The 22,738-nt window shown below is 45.3% G+C and overlaps 2 protein-coding genes across 3 annotated transcripts in view; one reads left to right on the top strand and one right to left on the bottom strand.

Moving 5' to 3' along the window:
* The window catches only part of TIMP3 (TIMP metallopeptidase inhibitor 3), a 39,354-nt gene extending 35,073 nt beyond the window's left edge, over positions 1-4,281 (bottom strand). Inside the window, exon 1 of the mRNA XM_065679364.1 lies at positions 3,880-4,281. Coding sequence (XP_065535436.1) covers positions 3,880-4,003 — 124 coding nt within the window. The 5' untranslated portion in view covers positions 4,004-4,281. The remainder of the gene's footprint in view (positions 1-3,879) is intronic.
* Positions 1-22,738, top strand: part of SYN3 (synapsin III) — a 178,460-nt gene that overhangs the window by 84,252 nt on the left and 71,470 nt on the right. The window lies entirely within an intron of this gene.

The raw sequence follows: 22,738 nt of genomic DNA, 5'->3' as shown, positions 1-22,738 counted from the left end.
AATCAGTGAAAGACAAAGGGCAGACTTTCAATTAGGTGCTTAGACTTTGGGCCAAACAAATTCATGAGCTTCCTCCCTCTCCACTATTTTTTGCTCTTCTTGTATCACATTCTCAGTTCAAAGGAGGCCGCTGCAGGTGTTCTGATCTTAGTGCTACAGGTACAGCAGGATGGAGGAATGGCCGGCTTCCTTGACACCAAGGATCTCTTGGCTTATCTTCACCTCCTCAGAGCTTGCCAACTCTAGTTCACCAAGAGTCAGGTTACTTGGAACAGCAAGGGGCAATACCCACCATCGTCCTTATTGAAACAGATACTTCTTCCCCCAACACAAACTCTACAAGGGAATGTTATTTTGAGCTCCTTTGAACTTAGGAAAAAGACGGCTAGCAGTGCCATAGCTCTTTCCTGAAGTACATGCACGAGATGAAAGCAAGATAGGAAGATAGGTGTGGAAGAGACAAAGTACTTCTTTATCACTTGCAGACTGGTTTGACAAAAGTCCAGTAATTTCATGTATTTTTCCTCTTTATTTTTTTTTTTGTTTGTTTCATTTTTTTGTTTCGTTTTTAAAGGGGAGGTAAGGGAGAGGGGGCCAGCTCAAAAGTTCCTGCTGCTCCTGCAAAAAAAAGGACAAACAAGCCCTTTTCATGTCAGCTATGTCCAACTGGAAATGTCACAGCTTTGTCACAATGGAACAAAGCATGCCTGGTGTCTGTTCTTTCAAAAGGTCTCTTAATTCAAACAAAAGAAAAATATTCACATCTGGAAGGGGTCGTAGGCAGGGGGTGGGAGTGGAGGAAGCGAAGTTCAAATCGCAACTCATAGCAGTTGCTGTTTGTTTTGCTATTTGTCCGATTATTGTACTGCCTCTTCTGGCACTTATTGATCCAGTTAAAGAAAGCGAGCCAAGAGTTAAAACAGCAATTTTATTATTGATTGACCTCAGACAGCCAGATGAGACACACCTCTTCACTTTTGCTCCATTCATCATGCTGGAATGCTCAGACTGAGTAAAAAGACCCCTTGTGACCAATCTGGCAGTTGCTACTCTTCCCCCCACCCCCCTTGGTTAATAATAATAAAAAGATATTGTTGCATATGGAGTCCCAGCTTCCTTTAGAAGACAACCTTCACTTTCAAAGGATGTACATTTTGAAATCCTCCTCTTTCCAATGGGTTATTTGACCATCTGTTTCTGTAAAGATTAAAATCTTCTAATGACTGCAGAGGTGGGAGGTCATACCAGAAATAAGCCACACAAAGATCAAAAATTAACTGTCTAGTGGGATGAGATTAAAGGAGAAGAGAATAAACTTGAGAGTAGGACTTCTTCACCAGCTAGGCATGAAAGACCAACATAAGAATTTGTCTTACACTCCTAAAAGTTTTCTCCTTCTTCAAAATACAGTGCTTCTGAAGATGAAAAGCCACTCGTAGACTGCCACCTAGCTAGTTAATTTCTTGTATTGTTTTAGGAGCTATTTTAAAAAAGCTCTTTTGCTCCAGCCCTTACTGCACTGACTCCTCCCTTTTGAGCTGGTATTTTGTCAGGAGTTTCAAGAGCGATAAAAACTTGCTGCCAAGTCCCTTTCTTCCCCACAATGTGTTTTATAACCCAGCGTGTAGTTTAGTCTGTCTAAACACTGCATTAGTACACTGCCATCAGTTTCCATGGAGATGATTAACTCCTCCAGAGCCAGAATGCTTTAGCATGCTTTTTGCCCTTTCAGCACATGAGGGACATGACAGCATCTACTAAAATCAGCCTGCAGAAACATCACATTTTCCAGACAGTTCTAGCAAATGTAAGCATTTACTTTTGCTTCAACCTATCACACAGCTGTGGCCTTAACCAAACTTGCATTTCAGTCATCTACTAGAATGAGTCGCTCTTTCCCCTCACCCTCCTCCTCCTTTGCCGTGATGACTGAAGGTATGACAGCCCCACTGGCATCAACTTTTTGAACTACTATGTCCCAGGGGAAAGCCAAGGTATGAGATATAATGAAGTGTCCAGAAGAGAAAAAGAAGAGATGAAGGTGATGACTTTGAACTCAACCAGAAATCAGAGTAGAAAACCAAAAAAAAACTTTGAAGTTTAAGAGCACCGTTACATGAAACATCATAATTTACCACACTCCTGGTTACTTGTGTCTAGCAAAAATATATTGTTAGTATGCACTCATTACATATTTAACACCGGTTTAAGAAGTTGAATTAAACAAAAAACTACCCTTAATCTAGTATAACACGACCTAATTAAAGCAAGAAAATAGACCTTTGACCAAAATACATCTAATGAAGGCCACATGCTGTCATCAGCTTCAGCTGTGGAAAACACAGTTTCCCAGCCTGACTTTCACAGAAAAGACAATCTCCGCAGCAGTTGCGACTTTGGTGGCACACTTATTGATCCAAACTATGAAAACAGTAACAGAACTTGGAATACTGCAGTTTCCTGGGAGAATTCCCCAGTATATTTTATAAACATTTTCCAGGGTATCATCACTGAAGCAAACGGTAGCCTTCCCAGCACTTTTAACATGTAATGTTTTTCTTATCATTTAAGAGCTGATACACTCTAAAAGCTAGACATGAATACCCAGGCATGACTGCAGTTTCTGTACAAGAGTTAAAGGCAAGAGGGAGATTTTTTTTTTTTTGCCAGTAAGCTTGGCTAACTTGAAAGAGCCACTGGCAGGGCTCATAGCAATGGGTGTTCTGCTGCTGTGAGAATTATTTTCTAGTTGACTTCCACAGCAGTTGCCAGAAGGATTTCTTTGCAGACTCTGCTAGGAATCAGTACTGTGTAAGTACCAGCAATGCAAAGTCCCCCAACCCCTTTTACACTGCGCTACCAAGACAGTCCAGAGAGGTGTGAGAAGACTTCACTCATGCAGCCCGCTCACAACTCCTGAAGTGACAGGAGTTATGTTATGTAGACATGTGTCAGTATTAACTCAAAAGACACCACTAATTAATTTCAGACGTTTTCCTACTGGACACTTACCAAGCAGCAACCATATTTGGTTAACCACCCTTGGCTACAAACAACCCAAGCAATCTGAAACCAGACTCTCCACTACCTCCTCCTCAGAGATTCTGAGAACTCTTGTCCCCTAAAGATAGTGTAGTAAAGACCCCTAAGGATGCTAAAATCCACAGCAGAGAACATCAGCAGGGAGCCAATGAAAGTGTTTCAACTTTCCAAAAAGCATGCACGTTTGCACACCTCCCACAGCTGCAAAGATCACAAAAGAGCATGCAGAAAGACACTTGCTGCCTGCTTCTCCAGCCCTCCCCAAAGCGACTGGTGCAGCACCACCAGTCTATATGAGCTGCACCTTCCACACCAAACCACCACAGGCAGTTTCCCAGCTTGAGAGAACTTGTCCTAATCCTACCTCCTACTAATTGTCACCAGGCTGTGGAGCAAATTTTGCCTGCCCACACCTCGAATTGCATTTTTGTTTTGCTGTAGGAAACAAGCTACTCTCACAATTACTGATTTCTTCCAAGTATTTCTTGGAGGGGCTGGCACCACTGCCAGGGGACAGGACCCGCTGCCTCAGGAGAGATAAGGGGGTCCGCCAGCACACACCTCTCCACCCAGGCATATGCAGGAGCTACGGAGTCGTTACCCGTCTTGAAACGGCAGGTCAACCCTCACAGGTTTAACCCTCCTCACCTCCATTTCCACTGGGTGACCTGCAGGACGAAGGCTCGCTTGTGGTGACGGCTCGACTGCTGCCCGCACCCCTCAGGGTCCCGCGGAACTTTCTAGTTCCGAGCAACAGGGCAAGTGCCGAGTGCCCCGGGGAGCCGCATCAGGCTCAGAGGAGGCTGAGGGCCGGCAGTCACCACCCGCGGTACTTACCGATGTCGGAGTTGCAGAACGCGTCCTGCGGGTGGATGGGGACGCAAGTGCAAGCCTCCACCACCAAGTCCCGCAGGCTCCAGCTGCAGAGGAACACGATGAGGAAGCTCAGCCACGCCGTCATGTTGCCCCCCGGGGTGCCTCCTCACTTGTGCGGAGCAGGAGGGCAGCCGCGCTTCTCTTCGCCTCACTTTACCCTCACCTCCTAACAGCCTGTGCGCTGCGACCGCCTGCCTGCCTGCCTTCTCACACTACTCCTCTGCCTCGCTGGCCTCAGCAGCACAGCCTTAGCTCGGCGGGACGGTGCAGGGCTGACGGGAGGGCACGTCGGCAGAACCGTGCAGCACCGAGCCGTGCAGAGCTACACTGCACCCCGGAGCGCCGGTGAGCGGAGTTATAGCCTCGATCGCGCCCTCTCGGACTCCGGGGGCGCCGCCGGCCCGGACCAATGGGAGCCCCGCATTACCTCATCGGCGGGAGCGGTCAGCGGGACGGGGCGGGGCCGCGGCTTCAGCGCCTTATACGGAATAGTGCGGGGAGCGCCGCTTGGCTGAGCGCGGACGGCGGGCGGGCGCCTGCGGTCCGTGCCGCAGGTAGCCGGGGCTCTGAGGAGAAGTGCCCGGCCCCGGCCCGAATCCCGTCACGGTGCCACCGAGGGGGGCGTGCGCGCCGCACCCTCACAACTAGTTGTACCGGCGAGTATCCGTCCCGCGGCCGTCAGTGCCCAGAAGGGTCTGGCCCTGGGGAGGCCGTGTGTCCCCCTTCAGTCAGGACGCTCGGCCTTCCTGTGGCCGCCCGCTCCGCACCTCAGGGTGCGACGAGGCACCTGGAAAGCACGTGAGGGGTTTGCTATTGTCCTGGGAGGAAAATAAGGTGGAGAGCTAGCTGGACTAGAAAGCAGGACGGCATCCTGCGGGTTTTAATAGAATCGTAGGATGGTTTGGGTTGGGAAGGACCTTAAGATCATCGAGTTCCAACCCGCCTGCCATGGGGGTATAATCTTGCTCAAATGCTCCTTCTCCTGTCACATCATTACCCACTGCTTCCCCTTCTCACGGCTCTCTGTCAGAAAGGGGTCATAAACTGCTAAAACCAAGCTGGCAAAAGCAATGTCGTATCTACCCGGGCAATCCCAACGTTTAATCTCAAAGTATATTTTAGCAGAGCAGCTTTGCTGGAATTTATAGAAAAGTCCTGTTTGTTTTGTTTTCCCTTATCCCCTTTTGGAACCATAAATTTGTATCAGCTGTAGAAATGTAAATGTTATAGAAGAGCTGGGACTGTAAGGAAGGGGATTGCCAGCTGCAAGATACAGACAGCCTTATTATCCTGCAAAGGGGACCGAGGGGTGATTAATCACAGTATCAAACCAGTGTGTATAATGTCAGAGTACTTTCCATGGGGTTTACAAGACTTAAGCATGTCTAGTTATAAATTATGCTGGTATTAAAGGCCAGGGACCAGCTGTCCTAAATTTCTAAATAGTCAGCTAAGTCTTTAGATTTACAATTCTGCTCCATCTGGGTGAAGCACAGCCTGCCTACACCTTTTGTTTAATCATACTGTCCACATAAAATTAAAACCTCCAGTCTTATGGAAACATAGGCTTTTATTTGGAGCAAACACAAAAGCTCCACTATGGGTGTTGCTAGTAGAAATCAAGGTTACAATGCTAACAGTGGGAAATGCAGGTTCCTACCCTTGCTGTGACACAGACAACCTGAGTGACAGATTTGCCTCACTATGCTTCAAATCCCAGTCTGTGTAATGGGGATAATAGTGATGGGAGCTTCTCAGGAATGTATATTAATGAACACACTGAAAAAATTAGGCGGTGTTGGGGTGCTAACGGATCACAAAGCAGGGTATTAAACAGGACATTTGATTTAGTCACGTCAGTGTTCGAATTGTTGGGTTCCAAATTGCTGTATGAGAAACTCTGTGCAAAAAAAAAACCTCTTTAGGTACTTGGACTGTCTGGTGAAGGTACTGCAGCTGAAGTTGAATCCAGCAGATTGGACTGTCATTTCAATCTCACTGAGTGTAAACACGCAACAACTTCACTGATCTCAGCAGAGTAACATGGGAGAAAAATTAGGTGTGTCTGGCACTTTCATTTTTCTTTTGTTGTTGTAAAAGGCTGGGTATCACAAACATCATGATACACCTGGTCCATCAGCATCTCAGATCAATATCTGAGGGAAGTGGAGTTATTCCATAACTTGACACTGGTGTAAATAAGAGAGAGTTTGGCCCACACACAACTAGATTATAATCACAGCTCCAGCACCACCTCCCTTCACTCTCAGGCCAAGTAACTCCTCTGAGTATGTTTCTTCACTTCTATAATAACACCTTTCCTGCATGTTCTGAGTTCTAACAAGCTGCATGCTTTGTAATAAGCTTTAAATTGGGTACTGTGTAAATGCTGAGTGTCTGTAATGCAGAGATGCAGGACATACTCAGAGGAGGCTGAAAAACAAACCCTTCAGTCATCTTCTCAAAGGGAAAAAGGGAGAGGAAAGGGGCTAGAAATTGCTGCAGTTATATGGGGCCCTCCAAGGCATGGAATTAGATCATTTTCAGTGAGATTGACCAAGCTTGTTAAAGTAACACCAAGTCTGTGCTGTTTAGAGGAACTAGCTCAAGCTGAGAAGCAATCTGCCATTACTTTTCAGGATGAAAAGGGGTGCCACCACTTGATCCAGTGGCAGGGCACATCTGTGTGGAAGGGACAGTGTTCAGGCTGCCTTTGTGGCAAGGCTTCCACACCATTATTTGAGAGGCAATCCAGAATTTTTTTAATGCATGTATTAGCATTGCCTGGACAGGTAATACCTGTGTCCTCTTAGTAAAGACTTAGCTGATTCACCTGCTTTTTGGACACTTAGATATGCTTTTACAGAGAGATTAACTTCTCTGTTAGTAGTAGGGATGCAGGTTTTCAACCAGGACTGGATACTGTACAATAATAACAATATTTATTTGCCATTTAAAGGGTACATTTCATGCACAGAAACCAGAGTGCTTTATTTTTGTAAGTCATGGGTAAATAATACTGAGAAAAGCTCATTCTGACTATTGGCCTGCTGGCAGGCCTTGGTTAAATAATTTCATCTGCCTGTACATTTGTTTTGTTATCAGTGAATAGAATCTTTTGTGTTATCCTCTGATAATATCTACTAGATGTTCGATATTAGCCTCTCTCACTCTGGAAGAGCCAAGCAGGGGGTCTGAGTGTTTATTTATATGAGAAAATTTGATAATGGTGTCAAAATACCACAGAAAGTCAGTAAAGGAACTGAAAGAAGAGCTCTGTCTGAATTCTTGTTCTATGCTGCATGGGAGAAACTGCAAAGGAAAAAAAAAATAGAGTAAAACCTAGCATTCCTCTCCTTTGACTAGATAAAACTTTAAGCCTTATATGGCCACCAAAATGTAGCAGAGAAAGAAGGAGGAAACAGAGACCTTGACCTTCATATGAGAAAATTAGAGTTCACATTTGGTTAATGTCACCAAATGAAAAAACTCAATGTTATTCCAGTCCTTCACCAAGAACTCACTGTTGAACACAATTAAGGATCTCTCTGCTTTACTGGGCAACTGCACCACTTCATGCTGTGATCTTCTCGGATCCCACAAGCTAAGCATGACCGGGCTGGGTCAATAGTTGGTGTGAAAATTCCCAGGAAAAGCCATGTCCTGCAGGTGTTGTTGACTGAGCAAAGTGGCCTTCTTCCCTCCCTCCGTCCTGCACAAATGTGTAGAGACAGTGCTAGGGGGCACTGCGCTGCAAGAGATGGTTGCATTTCTGCAGCTCAAGCTAGGTTCCTTGCAATATCTGAAGAACCGAATCTGGAGAAGGAAATACGTTGAGCCGGGTGTCTTAGTTAAAATTCAGGAGAGAGCCCTACCTTCTGATATCATAGATATTCACTGAAGATTACATCAGGAGCATATTAACAATATCATTTCCTTCCACAAGTCCTGCTTGTGGCTGGGAAGGACCAACCTGGAGTTAGCTGCAGACACTGCGATAAAAGCACTTTGGGATATTCCTTCCAGAGGCATAAGGTGTTGCTGTAAATGAGCTAAAGGCATATTCCCTTCTATTCACATTTTATTGTGAGGGATGCCGGCTGCCTCAGAACTGACAAAAGCATTTGAATGTAAGTAGTACAGAAGGGCTTCGTCAAACTGCAGGAACTGCTGGCCAAAAAAAAACACCCCAAAAACAAAACAAACCAGAAAGAGAGAGAGAGGAAAGAAAGGCAGGAAGAAAGAGGGAGTGAGAACAAAAAATACCCCCCACTATCACCACCACTAGAGAAAAATAACCCTGACACATGTAGTGGCTGAAAACACTCCCGCTCATCAGCAGACCTCAGCTGGTTTAAACTGGGCATGGCATGAATGAAGTCAGGAGTCTTCAGCTTACCATCCAAACAATACTGTCACCACCTTAACAATATATTAATTTTAAAAGCTTAGGAGTATGGGCATTTTTCCATTTTAACTTTTCCTCAGTAACTTCACTTGATTCATGAGTGTGGAGTCCTGCTGTTAGCATTCTAAGCTGTCCAGCTGCCAACTTACTCAAAGGCCTCCTCTTGTCCAAAGAACTTCAAGCTGATGATCCTCATATCTCCTACACCAGCTCACATCACATCCTCTAAGAGATGTCACTGTTTTTCTGCTTTTATGGGGAGGAAAGGATAGGTGCTTTCAGAGCCATCTGATGTCCTTTTTTACAGCACACTCAGTGCCATCTCATATGGTAGTAGAGAGTGATCATGCATTGCATTAGAAAAAGATTCTCGTATTTCATTATTATCTATTTCTTTTTCAGAATGTCTGTTCTTTTCTTGACAATATCATCTGAGAAGACTGTTTTGTTCAAAATGTTTGGATTTTATATGATTCATAAGTGTGACAAAGGTTGAAAAAAATCCTCGTTCATTTCCTCCATTGTATCAGTGAACTTAACATGCTACTTAAAATAAGAAGTCTCTTTCTTCACAAATGTCTTTGATTCTATAAATACGTATTAAAAAAAAAAAAACCCAAACATTTGATCTCTTTCTCTGAGGTTGCAAAGGAATTATGTCACCTTCCTGTCTGCAAGCCAGATATAGGTAGCACTCTATCCCATTCCCAAGCTTTTAATTAGAGGTACGCCATTAAACCTTCATCAGCTCTAACGGTTCTATACTGTATGTTCAGACTTCAAGGAAACTTTACAGATTGTGCTTCCTGAAAGCGCCCAGCCCAGGATCAGAACATAGGCACCATGTGTTGCAGGACTATCACTTTAGAAAGGATTGTAGAATATGAAAACACCCTCTCAGTAGTGGGGGGATTTCCAATCAGGCTGTGATGTGGCATCAGCTGCAGAAGGGCAACCAGGAAATATCTTTTAACAGCCTTATCAAGCTGAAAATGTTTCCTGCACATGACTCTGCTCTTTGGCCCCAGTCCAGCAAAACACTAAGGCACATGTTCAACTTTAAGCACACACGATGCTCTACTGAAGTCAACAGGACCATTTACATGCACGAAGTTAAATATAAGCTTAAGTGCATTCCTGGATCAGGGCCAAAGGGCTCAGTACCATGCAGGGTTCAAGCCAGGAGGCCATGATTAGATGGCCTGACAGGGTCGGGGGTGAGGAGGGGGGGGAAGGACACAACATGATTTGCTTGGTTCTACCTGCCTGTGCCTCATTCCAAGCAATTAATTTTCCCTCAGTTTTGTTTATAATAGTTTTTCCATTTCCCTTGCTTTTCTTTCATGCTGCTGTAGCCATTTCCAAATTGAAGTTTTGTTTTTCCTTTTTAAACCCTTCTAAACTGCATCAATAGCTTTAAGTGACTGAACAAAGAGATTTCAGATAGATGAAGTGCTTCAAATGGTAATAAGGGCTGGTGTTCCCAGAGCTTTGGAGGCTCGCACTAAGAAGAGAGTGAGAGCGATTGAAAATCACTTTTCTGTTGTTCCTTTGTATGAACTGGTTTCTGGCTTATGCAATGCACAGTAATTAAAATGACTGGAATGCCTCACATTTTTAAGAGAGCTTTAAGGCAGCTCTGTGGCATTGTGGCCAGCAGAGTTCATGAGCAGATTCATGTCTGCAATCGAGGTTTGACGTTTCCGTAAGCATAACTTGAAGAAGACAATGGAGGGGAGTTGAGGAAGAATGGGTAGACACAGTAAAGCAGTAACATCTGCTCCCTACATCAGCTCCATGAGGAGCTATGGGGCAGCCTTCCTTTTGATGAGATGAGAGTCTAAAGGCTGATGTGGTCATCAGAGATCTCATTGCTTTCTTTCACTGTAGCCTTCACTTCCTGCCCAAATTCAAGTGTGGGACAGCACTTATAGCTTCTCTATCTCTCACTATATCATTTACTCATAGTGCTTCCTCCTAGGCATTGTACAGGATATGTCTCTTTCCCTGAGGGAGGGTTTGCATTTGAGTACTGGCCACTGCAGTTACTGGGAGTACTTGTGGGGGTCCAAACAACTCCCTGACGTTTAGCAGGCAGACAGCCCAGCAGACTGGCAAGTGTCTCTACTCACAACAGGTTGCTCTCCCCGTGATGAGGTTTACTCTGCTTGGCAGTGGTAAGGCAGTATCTTGCTGCTTTCAAGTCCTCCTGGCACAGCACAGAATTTCATCTTTCTATTTTCCACTTTTATCATTTAAGGTGGCTGGTCACTGCATCCCTAGTCTTCTGTCAACAGCTGGCCTGGCTTCTCACAGTGGTGAATGGCCACAGAGGAGCAGGAGCTGAATTCAGCCTCTCTTGGGAGGGAAGATGACTGGCCTGATGATATGACCTTTTTGGCATGTTGAGCAACCAGATCCTTCTCCCCTCGTTTCTCTGCCTCTCACCAGCCTTCTGAGGACACGAACTGAGCCCACTCACCTCCCAGCACAATCCTTCTCCCACACATCAGAGGGCACTGTCAGGATACAGTGCTTTCCACAAACCCATCCGAGTTGTAAGGAGGTAGAGAAAGATCCCAGGCAGGAGCCAATAATCCTGTATCTCTTAGACCATCCTGTGGCTAGCAGAGCTGCAGTCTCTCTAGGTAGTAGGCCACCCAGGCCCTAGGATATAGCACTGATTTTAAAGCATGTTGGAGCCTTCTGAAATCACCATACTTGTGAAAAGCAGAAAGAGCAGCACCAGGGGGTTGCTCTTGCTCTTTTTGTTACATTAATGAGCCTGAAGACAGTGTCAGGCTGTCAGGCCTGTAGGAAGGCTCTTCTCTTTACCTGCAGAACATGTGCAGCTGCAAAAAAACTTGCTGTCTCTTGCCTCTCTGTGCAAAACCTGCAAAAACTTCCTGCAAGAATAAGCCACTCAATTCATCCCCATAGTCCAGGTATTACTAGTTTCACCTCTGAAACTGCAAGTAAAGGTGTTTGTTAGTTACAAAAATGGACTCTAATGATGAAGATAGTGGTCCAGGAGGAAATGAACTCGGTGATTCCTATCATGCATGTCAGCACATAGGTGTCAAAAGTGAGCAGCCGTTCCTCTGTGGGGAGATCCCAACAGAGATTGTTGCCTTGGCACAGGATTTTTTTTTCTTTTTAAATCGAAATTGACTTTTTCAGTGCTTTTGTTCCTGTGTTCCCAGATCAGTGCTGTATTCTAAACAGTAGCTGACTGCTCACTTACACTAGGGCCTTCCTGCACAGATTCATGGTCCCAGCCAGTAGAAGCTATGGGATTTTTGAGCTGAGATTTCAAGGACGAATCTCTTTCTTCTCTGGAGCAAAAGGCAGCATTTCTGTTTCCTCACTCTGCTGGAATTTTTCTCCATAAATCTTGGCATACAGTGCGAGACACAAGATGAGGAGATGGTAGATCTGCAGCCTGGAGTAAGGGCTCTTTCGTTTGTTTATTGTATTGCTTTTCCTTGAGTGAAGAACAATATATTCCTCAAAGGACCTTTTCACGTCAGCAGTGTGAGTTGCACACCTAATGTATTAATGTCAGGAGTGAAAAGATCAGTGTTTGATTTAGCACAGATGTGTGAAAATAGTATTCTTTCTCCACTGAAGACAGAGGTAACAATCTACAGCTCCTCCTCCCCTTTCCTTTAATCGGACTGCCTCTACAACTTAGTTATCCCTTTCTGTGTGCTTCTGAGGGGTGTTTCAGTGGGGGATGCAGAAGTATGCAAAGACATCACAGTGTAATTATAAAACCTTTCTGTCCATTTAGCAAAGTAGCCTTGGTTTCCATTTCATTGTGAGTGATAACAGGTATTGTGCAGCAAGAGTTAATCTGTAACCAGATACAGAACAAACTTCCTGGTTTTCCTTTGCAATGAATAAAAGTATCTTTACCAGGGACTGTAGGGTTAGGATTATGATCACATCCTTTATTAGCAGAAGCTTAAAAGAAACAGTGTCCTATACTGACAGAGTTCAGCTCCTTCTGATTTTAACTCAGTCTGTAGCAAGAAACGTATACTAGTTCATAGTGGGAGTGCTCTTCTGAGGGAGAGACACACAGTTTGAGTGAGGGTACTTGCACCCTCCTGGTACTACCCAGAAAGAAGGACTTACAGTGCATAGCAGAGGCAGCAATGAGAACTACTCAGAGCTACCACGAAGCGGGAAGGGACTTTGAGCAACCTTTTCTATTGGAAACTGTCCCTGCCCATGGTGGGGGGATCGGAACTAAATGATCTTAAAGGTCCCTTCCAACCTAAGTTATTCCATGATTCTATGATTCTGTGAATGTATGCAAAGATCATGTACCAGGAGCTGAGCTATGAAATTACCAAAGCATGAACATGTTCCCTGAGCAAGAGAACACCTCTCTGTAGCTCTGCCCTTAGTAACAGTGCCATCAAATCTCGCAGAGAGTGTTGGCCAGGGGTTGGCAGCCCTAGTGCCCTGATGTGAGAGCCTGGACTGCTTCAGTGCAGTGGTTCATAACAAAAGGCTAAGCAGCTGGAGAGGTACTGAACATTTTTAGTGGTAACAGATGTCCAACACTATCTTAATACAGTACATTCTCCTCTCCTTTCCTCTCCATTGGTGACTGTTGTGCCTAGGGCTGACAGTTGGCAGAGAGGCTGCTCCACAGCATAGCTCCCATTCTTGCCATCTCCCAGCATCTGCAGCACTGATTGTAAGCAATGCTTAAAGCTAACTGCAAGAAGAGATAGAGCTCTCACCACACAGGCTAGGCCTCTCCCTAGACACCTAGCTGAGGTCGGTGAGGAAAGTGCCCTCAGTGCAAAAGTTTTGCAATGCACAGGAGGGATCTACAGTTTGCTCACTTGATGATTACTGGGAAACAAACAAAAACGGGTCTGAGCAACAGCAGTTTCTACCAACAGAGAAGTGGTTCTCCATCACCAACAGCATGAAAGACAGTAGTTTGACAAGCATTTTCTGTATTTTCACTTGAGATGTGACTTTGTGTTCTGTGGATCTTTTTTTTTTTTCTTAAGCAAAATCTTGCTTCCCATTCTCTCAGTTCAAGTTCAGTAGAACCACCATAACCCCAGTGAGTAGAAAGGGAAGGGAGGGAAGGTCTGCTCAATGCAGGCAAACCCTTACTGCAGCTAGAATAGAAGGCACTAATCTCACCTCCCTTATCTCATAGGATAGCTATGGGTATACCTTCTGAAGGCATTGCAATTCTCTCTCCCACTGTTCAGATTAAATGATCTAATGCTCAGGAAAACCTTTTTCCACTGATACTTACAAAACTTCACTTTTGTTTAAAAGAATTTATTGTGCCAAAGAAGAAGGATCATCAGGAAGAGCACAGCCTGCCTCATGGAAGGATTAAGGAGCAGGCTTGGAAGGGAATTTTTTACCTCATTTAAAATTGGTTTCCCCATCCAGAATAAGCCTTCTCCTCTGAACATTATGTATAATGGCAACTTAGTCTAGAGGGGCTAGTAGAGCATTCGCTGTGCATGGCTGTAAGGAAATAGCACCACAGAGAGCTGGCTGGAGGAAGCAAAAACTTATTCCCAGTGACTACGAGAGCATTTCATTCTCCTTGTGGAGGCAGAACCTAGCTCCTTAACACAGACAATGACTCCAACTCCCCTAAGGTGTTTCCACAAGTATCAATGTGATTACTTTAAACAACTTCTCCCCCACACCCCTTATTCTTGTTATTCCAACCTTATTCTATCTGGCATTTCTGGGAAAGAGGAGGGAGGGCAGCAGTTAAAGCTATGCCTATGGCTGAATGTAAGGGATAGTTCTCAAAGGATTCCCTTAATCAGATTCTGCAGAAGATAGGCTGTCTCTCCGTAATTCACTCCATGTCTTATTCTAAGGCCATATGCTCTGGTCATGTGAAGATTTACAGTCTCAAATTTACTGGCCTCAGAGAATCTGACAGAATTATGCAAGAAATCATGTTCCATAATAACTGAGGCCTCACACAGCCGTGTTTTCTGAAGACTGCTTCTAACTCAATAGATGGCCCCTCTAGGGCTTTGTAAGCCCTTCTGGGGAAGAGGGAAAGGGAGAAAAAGGGGGAGCTGCTGATCATTGCCATATGTGAGAAACATCTCTGCCTGCACATGGTGTGACGTTCATGTTGTCACAGAGGCTGAGCTCTGCAGAGCCCCTCTGCTTCCTGTTTCCAGTCAGCATCTTGCTGCTGGAGAAGGAATCCCAAATTGTTCTGTACTGCAGCTACAAAAGAGGAAAATGCTAGCCAGTGGAGGGGGAAGGGGTGGGGGAAATCCTCTTAAACAGCTTTGTAGGATGTCTGGGCAGGGATGTGTGCCAAGAGTCCTAAGAGGCAGTAGAATAAGTGGGAGTTTAGCAAACAACCATTTTCTTTCTTTGACTAGTGTTCCTCAGAGACATCAGCACTCCAGTTCTCAGAGCTAATTTTAGCTGTTTGTGGTTGGCCTGTTCCTAATGTCCCTTTCCTATCTCTCACACACACTGAACCTTGGGATACTCTCTGTGGGCTGACAGATGACGTGAAAACCTCTAATCTGCAGGTCAACTATCAAAAATTAAGTGGGATCACGGAACAGGAAGCACAATTTGCTTTTTTCCAAATAAGGGAGATATATTCATATTAGAAGTTCTTAGATACCAAGTTAGTGGTTTGTTGGTTTTTTCTTAAAGTATATGAGGAGAATGACTTATCCTTGAAAATTTTATGGTATCCACCAAAGATGTTATCATCCCATGGACACTGCCTTTCCTATAAAGACTATGACTGACGTGCTTTCATTATTTATTGGCACTGCTCTTCTGTAGGAAAACCAAAACCACATTGTCCCAAACACTGTACTGATATAAAACAGACAGAGCAAGTCCCTGCCAAAGGGCACAGAGAACATGCTAGGGAGGGTTCAAAATTAACACAGTGGCAATTAAGACACAAAGCTAGGAGAGAAGAAACTTGAAACAAGTGGCATTCATACTGCAGATGCCATGTTCATGGGAGTCTGAGTCTTACCTGCTTTACGCTCCTGTGGTGATTTGATGTCAATGCTCTTTCTTCCACAAAATTTGCTATAGGGTTTTGGAAGTGTTCAAAAACTGCATGGATGAGGCCCTCAGTGACATGATTTAGTGGTGGCCTTGGCAGTCCTAGGGTAACAGTTGGACTTGATGTCTTAAAGGTCTTCCCCTACCTGGCTGATTCTATGATTCTATGATGTCCAGAGGCACCACAGGCTACAAAATGAAGGTTAAAGATTTAGGACAACTCCTCCTATTTCAACGAAATTTTCCCAGATAGATGAGCAAAAGGTGGCACTTTTTCTTCACCTAAATTTCTTGTGGATTCTCTCTCTGTATCTCCCCTTCTTTCCACATACAAATCTGTAGAGGGTGCTGTGGAGGCCCAAAGTGTATGATACGCTCGGAGTTACATATATGTGGGACTGGCAACAGTAAAAAGGCATGTGGACCCTTGAGGGATCTGCAAAAGATGCTGGCTCCATTTTGTAAGAAAACTAAATCCAGTGTCTGGGAATCAGATCAGTAACCTTATTTTCACTTGACAGATTTAAGAAGGCTTTGAGTCACATGTGGAATCCTGGGAAGCTGTTTAGGAGGAAAAGGTAGTTATTATGTCCCTCAAGGACAGGGGAGCACTATTACTTGAGCTGAAGGAGGCCAGATTTATGTTTTTAATTGGGCAGAGATCCCTGGTTTTGTATTGGACCGGAAATAAAAGACTGACCAGGATATCTTGGACAAGACTGCCTGTAGCACTCTGCTCTGGCTGGCAAGAAGCTGTCAGTTTGCTTATAAAACAGACCTAATGAGCTGCCCATCCCTATTCTTTGTGCCCAGCAGGTATTTGCCAGGTGAGGCTATGCTGCACAAGGAGCCGTTTTCCACTCTACAGAGACCCAGCCAAGACTCTGTAGTCAGCATTACTGTTAGCAGAAGCATAGACAGGCTGCTTGCAGTAGGAAGAAGCCCAGCAGTGGGAGCACAGGGGCTATCTCGTGTTGCCTCTGGCTTCCCACAGATTCCTGGGAGTTCTGCTGATTGCTGAAGATCTCCCCCCATTTTTAAGAGCAGTGTTGGCTGCTTGTTTCACTTTCATACAGAGATAAGACCTGTCCAAACTGAAGGGATGGATGGGGGAAACCTCCCACACACACCATCTACAGGTTTTCCTAATAATCCCTGGACAGATGGACACAGTTATGTGAGTTCTTGAAACCCTGTCTGCATTGGAGGAGTAGCGGGTGTGGTGCTGTGAACATGGCCAGATATATGTGTTGCCCTTCACAGAGAAGCTTACTGTCCTCCAAAGACTGAGTATCAACAAAATCCTTCCTGTGGGGACTTCCAGCTCTGCCTGAGCCAGCTGTAAATTCCTTTGAGGCTAAGACTAAGAAAACTGGAATCCTGGGAGGACCTTGGTACAATCCCAAAACCATTTCCACTGAACCTTCCCAAAAATATGGTTTTTCTGACTCAGGAATGTGAGCTCTGTAACAATGGCAAAGCTGAAGTCCTAGACCATTGGCATTAACTAGTATTAGCTCATTACTTCTTTGCTCGCCGTCTGTCTCATCTAATATGAAAACCATTGTCCCTCTGGGAGACAGACACTCTTTTTGTGCCATTTCTGCTTTGCGCCTGACACGATGGGGATGCTAGTGTTTGAGTGGGGTGCTATCTCCATATAAACAAATGAAAAATGAATGGGACTCCTTGTTTCTCTGTTTACTGCTTTGTTTTTGAGTTGATTATTTTGGAGTGAATAATTGTAATGTATCTGAGTTAGCACAGCAGAGCTAACGGCTGCTTCAGCCAGGAAAACGGAGACGGGTGTATGAATTGCTGTCGCGCAGCGGAGCAGAAGCCACCAACTGGTATGGAGTGGCCGAAGCAGTAGATAGCAGGACTCCTCAGCTGGTCTCAACAAATGTGGAAGAAAGCTCCATTTGCTCCAAGGCAGGTGAAGGTACCATCCTTCAAACCCAGGACAGCTGGCCACTCTGACCACAGGGCCTTCCAGCTGCCTCCTTGCTTGCCAGGCCTCTATCCCTCACCATCTGTTTGCCCATTCTATGGGAGTGCTGCCTACCAGTTGTCACCCCCCTCATGAACCAGTTGAAAAGTTTGGCTTCCCTGCTGTGACAAGATTCCTGCACATTTTTGTGCTTCCTTGCATGATGCAATGTCTTCTCTGAACATGTGCAGGCTTCCTCTTTTAAATGCAGGGGTTCTGGAGGGATGTAACACCTCTTGTAGCAAATGCATTCCCCAAAAGCCTTCCCCATGATATGTGGCCCCAATTGTCAACGCTCTTCCCTCCAAGGATGGAGAATCAGGCAATCAGGCAATCCAGGCCTCCCTCCCCTGCCTGTGGTGACTCCAGCAAGCAGCCAGCCGGAATAGCCACCAGCATGCTGGGAAGGGCATGTCAGGGGTGGGAAGGAAGAATGCATGCACCACATTGTGTTCCAGGCATGTTTAATTCGCAGATGGTCCCTAAGGGACTATCAGGTGCTGGCATATGTTTAGGCCAGCTTCTGGACTACTTGCGTTCACACTGATAGAGGTAAGGCAAAGTGATGCAGCTGCAGCCAGCTCCTAGGGGCTCTCCTTCTTCCCAGAGCTTGTGAGCTCTGAACAGAGCAGAGAACCTAGCCCCTTACACACACTGACTTTCCTGCCTTTTCCCATCTGTCAAAGGAGTGTGGATGTTTCAGTGAAACCACCCCTCCAGAGTGGGGAGAAAGGTAGAAAAGTTCTCACTTTTCCTTGCATCCTAAACTAAACCCACAGACTGACATGAATAACCTTACTTGTGCTCACATGCAGTACACACAAGCACTGAAGGAGGGAAGGCTCTCAGGGCTGTGCCCAGCTGTAAAACAGCCCTTTGACAGGACTGGTCTTCTTTCTTTCTTCTTTTTTCTTTCCCAGATGAGAGGCTGGTCATCACCACCCCTAAACCCACCTCCACCCCAAACAGCTGTTTTGCCAAAGGGTGGAGAAGCAGACCTCCTGATTGAGGGTGGAGCAGTTTGAAGGGGAGGAAAGCAGTGACTTCACTTTTTATTAAGTAATAGCAGAGCAGGGTGTGCGTCACTCTGAAAAACAAGACTTTGGGTGGGGGCAAAGGCTCTCTGCAGCATCTTATGCATGGAGCCTTCCCATTTGTGTGAAATAAGCAGAACACACCATTCTGAAGAGGGAATTCAGAAAATCAGAAAAAAAGAGGTAGTACATTAGCCACCTTATAATCTCATTTGAGGGGATCCAAGAAGAGCACCAATATGAAAGGGCATGTAATGGCGAAGGTGGTTTGGGCTAAGCTTTAAGGAAACATGTTCCTCTTGCAGGGATAGAGGAGCATGGGAATAATCAAGTCCATGTGAATGGAATAGCATGGGAACAGATTCAAGTCCATGTGAATAAAATGAGAGTCAAATTGTGGGCTGGACACAGTGCTGCATCCAGCCCTCAGCCAGGGCGAGGCAGGGCAGGGCAGCATTGGAGAAAGGGCTGCTGTCTGCTTACCATGGAACCTGGTCAGCCTTGGCTGCAGCACCAGTACCCCCGCAGCTCCAAATGCCCTGCAGCCTTCTCTTACTCATGTTGTTGGTAAGGAATCTGAAACTCCTGGAGTTTATCTGGCTTGTCCCTGCCGTGGTGCCAACACACCACTTACTGTGAGAACAGGCAATTTTTATACCAGGGAGGATTCTCTCCCTGGCAAGGGAATTCTGCCCGGTAGACAGAATGGAGCTGCTCAAACGGCACACAGGGGTCAGCTTCCATGGGAGCAGACAGCATGTACAAATACCAGGGAGGATGATGGCAAAATAGACAAAGGTGTCTTTCAGAGAGAGTTACCCGTAAGGGGACTGCTGTTCTTAGGCTGGCAACAGCCTCTTCTCAGTCCTGTGCCAGTGAACAAGTACCATAAGATTTCGATCTATCTCCCCACATAATCCTTTCCCTGAAGGGCTGTATTGGCAGCTTCAGGCCAGACTGTAGCTCCATTCTCTTCTCCCTGATTCAGTTGGCTTCTGCTAGTCCTGACTACTATTGAAAGAGTCTCTCAGACTTGAGAGCAGCCTGGTATGTTGGAGATCACTCCAGGCTGTTCTCACCGTTATAAGAGTTAAAAGCAGTCTTAGGCTCAAAAGGCTGCAGATATAACAAATATTTTCATACTGCTTATACTGTTTATACTGCTCTGAAAGCACAGTCGCCAGAGTGGCCATCAGAACAGAAGCTGTTTCACAGATGTCTGTGGGCAGTCTGTAAAAAGCCTTCCTGATGGCTCTAGGCAATGCTGATGGCACAATCACAGAGTATCTCTGGTCCTACTTACAGTGGGGACGTAACCAAAGCCACTTCAATTCTCTCCTAGTCTTCCCAGGTGAAACTCAGAACGCCCTGACATCATCCTTCAGAGACATGACAGTTTGGGGAACATACCTACCTAGTGTTCCTCTAGCTACCACAGGTACTGAAGCATAGTGCATCGCTGGCATGTGCTTCCCTTGTTGGATATTTATCCAGGATCTTGCCCGGGCTTGCTTGACCTGTCTCAAAGTCCAGGCTGTTGTGTTTAGACTTGTGCTACCACTCACATGAGTTATTTTATATCTGGTTCCTACACACCTCTGCATACTGCAGCCTCACATAGTGAGCATTTCTCAAGACACAGTGAAGAACTCAGGCTTTGCTTAGCAGAGGTGTAAAACAATACTAAGCTGTCAGGCCTTTTAATAAATGTTAGGGCCTTTATCTACCTTTTTCCTCTACGTAAACTGAAACCCCAGTTTTGTGGTACCTAGCTCCCAATGGCTCCTCATTCAGACTTTCCCTAGAGGCTTGCCAAGTCTGCAAGGAACTCAAACACAAGCAATAAGCTGCTTTCCTCATTCCTGCCTCCAGTATATGAGAGGTGAAAAATAAAAAATGAAGGATGCAATAAAAGTACCCTTTCTGCCACCCTGATTGATAACTGCAAGCACAGTTCAGTTCCTACGGGTCACTAACAAACAATTTGGTGTTCCCACTCCCAACCTGAGAAAATTAAATGAACTGAGTGTTCAGAGAGTTCTGCTTCCTTGCTCACAAATCATCAATGGCTTAGCAGAACAGCACTCTTTCAGAGGTAAAGAAGAAAAGGACGTAGGAACATAAACAAGATGATACTCATCCACCAACTCCACCAGTGATGCTTGCCACAGTCGTCTCTCGTTGCTTGGTGATGTAGGTGCTAAAACAGACCATTGCTTCTCTGTGCTCTAGGAACACTCCACACACAGGTGGCAGTTCAGAGGCGATGCCACTCACCTGCTGGGTAGCAAAGGCTTCTTCAGAGTTGGAGCTGAGATGGGGGGGAACCCCTGACCAGTCCCTTTGGCTTGCTGCTTCTTGTAGCCAATCTAACTCTTTTAGAGGCTTCCTTGATGCTAAGCTAAGCATCCCCCATCACCTGCAATTCCTACTAACCACTTCTAGTCCTCAGTGCGTCCTAGATTTTTGTTGCTCAAAGACAGCTTCTTAAACAAACTTTCCTGGCCCTCTAGTTTGCTGTATTTTTACCTCCCAAGATTGCAAATGAAGCTAAGGGTGGTCATCTACTATGGGTACAGCTAATCTCAGCTTTTCACACACACTGAAATTCATTTTATTCTCCTTTTTATGATGAGATTAATGTTGTTTTCTTATGCAAATCTTCCCACATGTGCTAGCTTATAAGAATCAGAACATATAGGTATTAGGCCTGCCTCTAGGCTTTTTCAGTTCCTTTTCTCTGCAGCTGAAGCCAGCAAAGCAGTTGTACCCTTCTAGCTCTCCATACCTTTGGGCCTCTTTGCTGGCAGGCCAAAAAAGCACAAAGAAAGATATGGTGTCCAGGTTAGTTCTTTGTGTCTTGTGGTCAGCATGAACATCTTGTCAGGATTCACCAAAAAATAATAGTTGTCCTATCTAAGCCTCAAGACAATCCTCTATTCATAACAATTTAAGATCCTACTGTTATATCTGTGCTGCAGACACATGAGCTGAGAGGCGCTAATAAATTTGTGACCTGTTCTAATGCTTTTCCACCCCTTCCCTGTTTTCTTAGAGTGGGCAATATTCCTTTCTAAACCAAGGAATTAGTAACACTAATGACTGGGTGCATCACCCCTGCATGCTGAGCGTGACTCACAAAGTCAATACGGCCCTAGCAGCTGAGGAGAACAATGCGCTGTGTTCTCAGTTATTCTTTATGGCTATGCCATGGCTGGAGCCCAGAACAAGGGCAATGATGTCATGGCCACAGGCTTAATGTGTAAGTAATGTATACAACACTACAAGCTCTCTGTGATCTATTATTTCCACATTAATGTAACTTAGGGCATATATACACAATTAGTTGACAGAGCCAAGAACAAGTCATTTGGAACAGATTATTTTATTTCAGCCTTTTAACAAGAATACTTCTCACTCCCAACAGGCTAGTTCTGGAGAGGTAGTACCTAGCTCAGCGTTGAGCTATATAATTCAGTCAAGACCTCAGCTATAAAGACAGAAGTTTGGAATGTAGAAACGGGCAGACAAGAATCCCACTAAGAAATAGCTTACATTTTTCTGACAATTAGCCATTGTTGCAAGTATTTACATAAAAAAACAAGAGCAAGAAAAAGCTCTGAGGCAAAGAAAGAAATTATTCCCAGGCATATTCAAGAAAATGACTTTGAAGCTTTTCATGCACTTGTATTTGAACAAGGCTTTTCTCCACTAGCCTCTGAGTGGAGGGTGGGGGGTTGTTCTTTCCTTTCAGAAATGTGTTATATGTACTTAGTGGCCTGTTAAAGGAGGCAGTGCAGGAGGGGGCACAGAGGCTAAGCATGCAGCGACATTGTAATAAGAGGCCAGCCAGCGGCTCATGCAGACAAGCCCGTACTAGCTCTAAACTGGCTCGTGTGTGTGCTGATGACTGTAGCCACGGAGTTCACGGTAAAGCTATTAGCAAGCATACTGCCCCGGGGAACTGGGCAGGCTCTGCAGCCTGCTGCAGCAGCCGATAGCACCCAGCACAGCTAGAACTGAACACAGATGGGACTACATGAACTACTCTCCACTTCCTGCATGGATAGGTGTGCCAAGGGTGACAGCTCCCTGCTTCATAAAGCCCTTCCCTCATGTATTGCCAAGTGGCTTGTGGGCACCTCAGGTAACAAAGCCTGCCTGTGTCCTGTATTATGGAACCCTTTCATCATTTGCTGGGTTAAGCCAGGATTCCTCTGCTCAGGAAAACAGGGGAAGCCCTGAGAATTCATAGCACAAAATCTTATCTCAAGGGAGAAAAACAGAGCCTTGTGTGTAGAGGCTTGTTGAGCTACACATTCCTGC

This window comes from Lathamus discolor, chromosome 1, assembly GCF_037157495.1.
Source record: "Lathamus discolor isolate bLatDis1 chromosome 1, bLatDis1.hap1, whole genome shotgun sequence".
NCBI lineage: Eukaryota > Metazoa > Chordata > Aves > Psittaciformes > Psittacidae > Lathamus > Lathamus discolor.
This window is presented reverse-complemented; position numbering and strand designations above follow the sequence as displayed.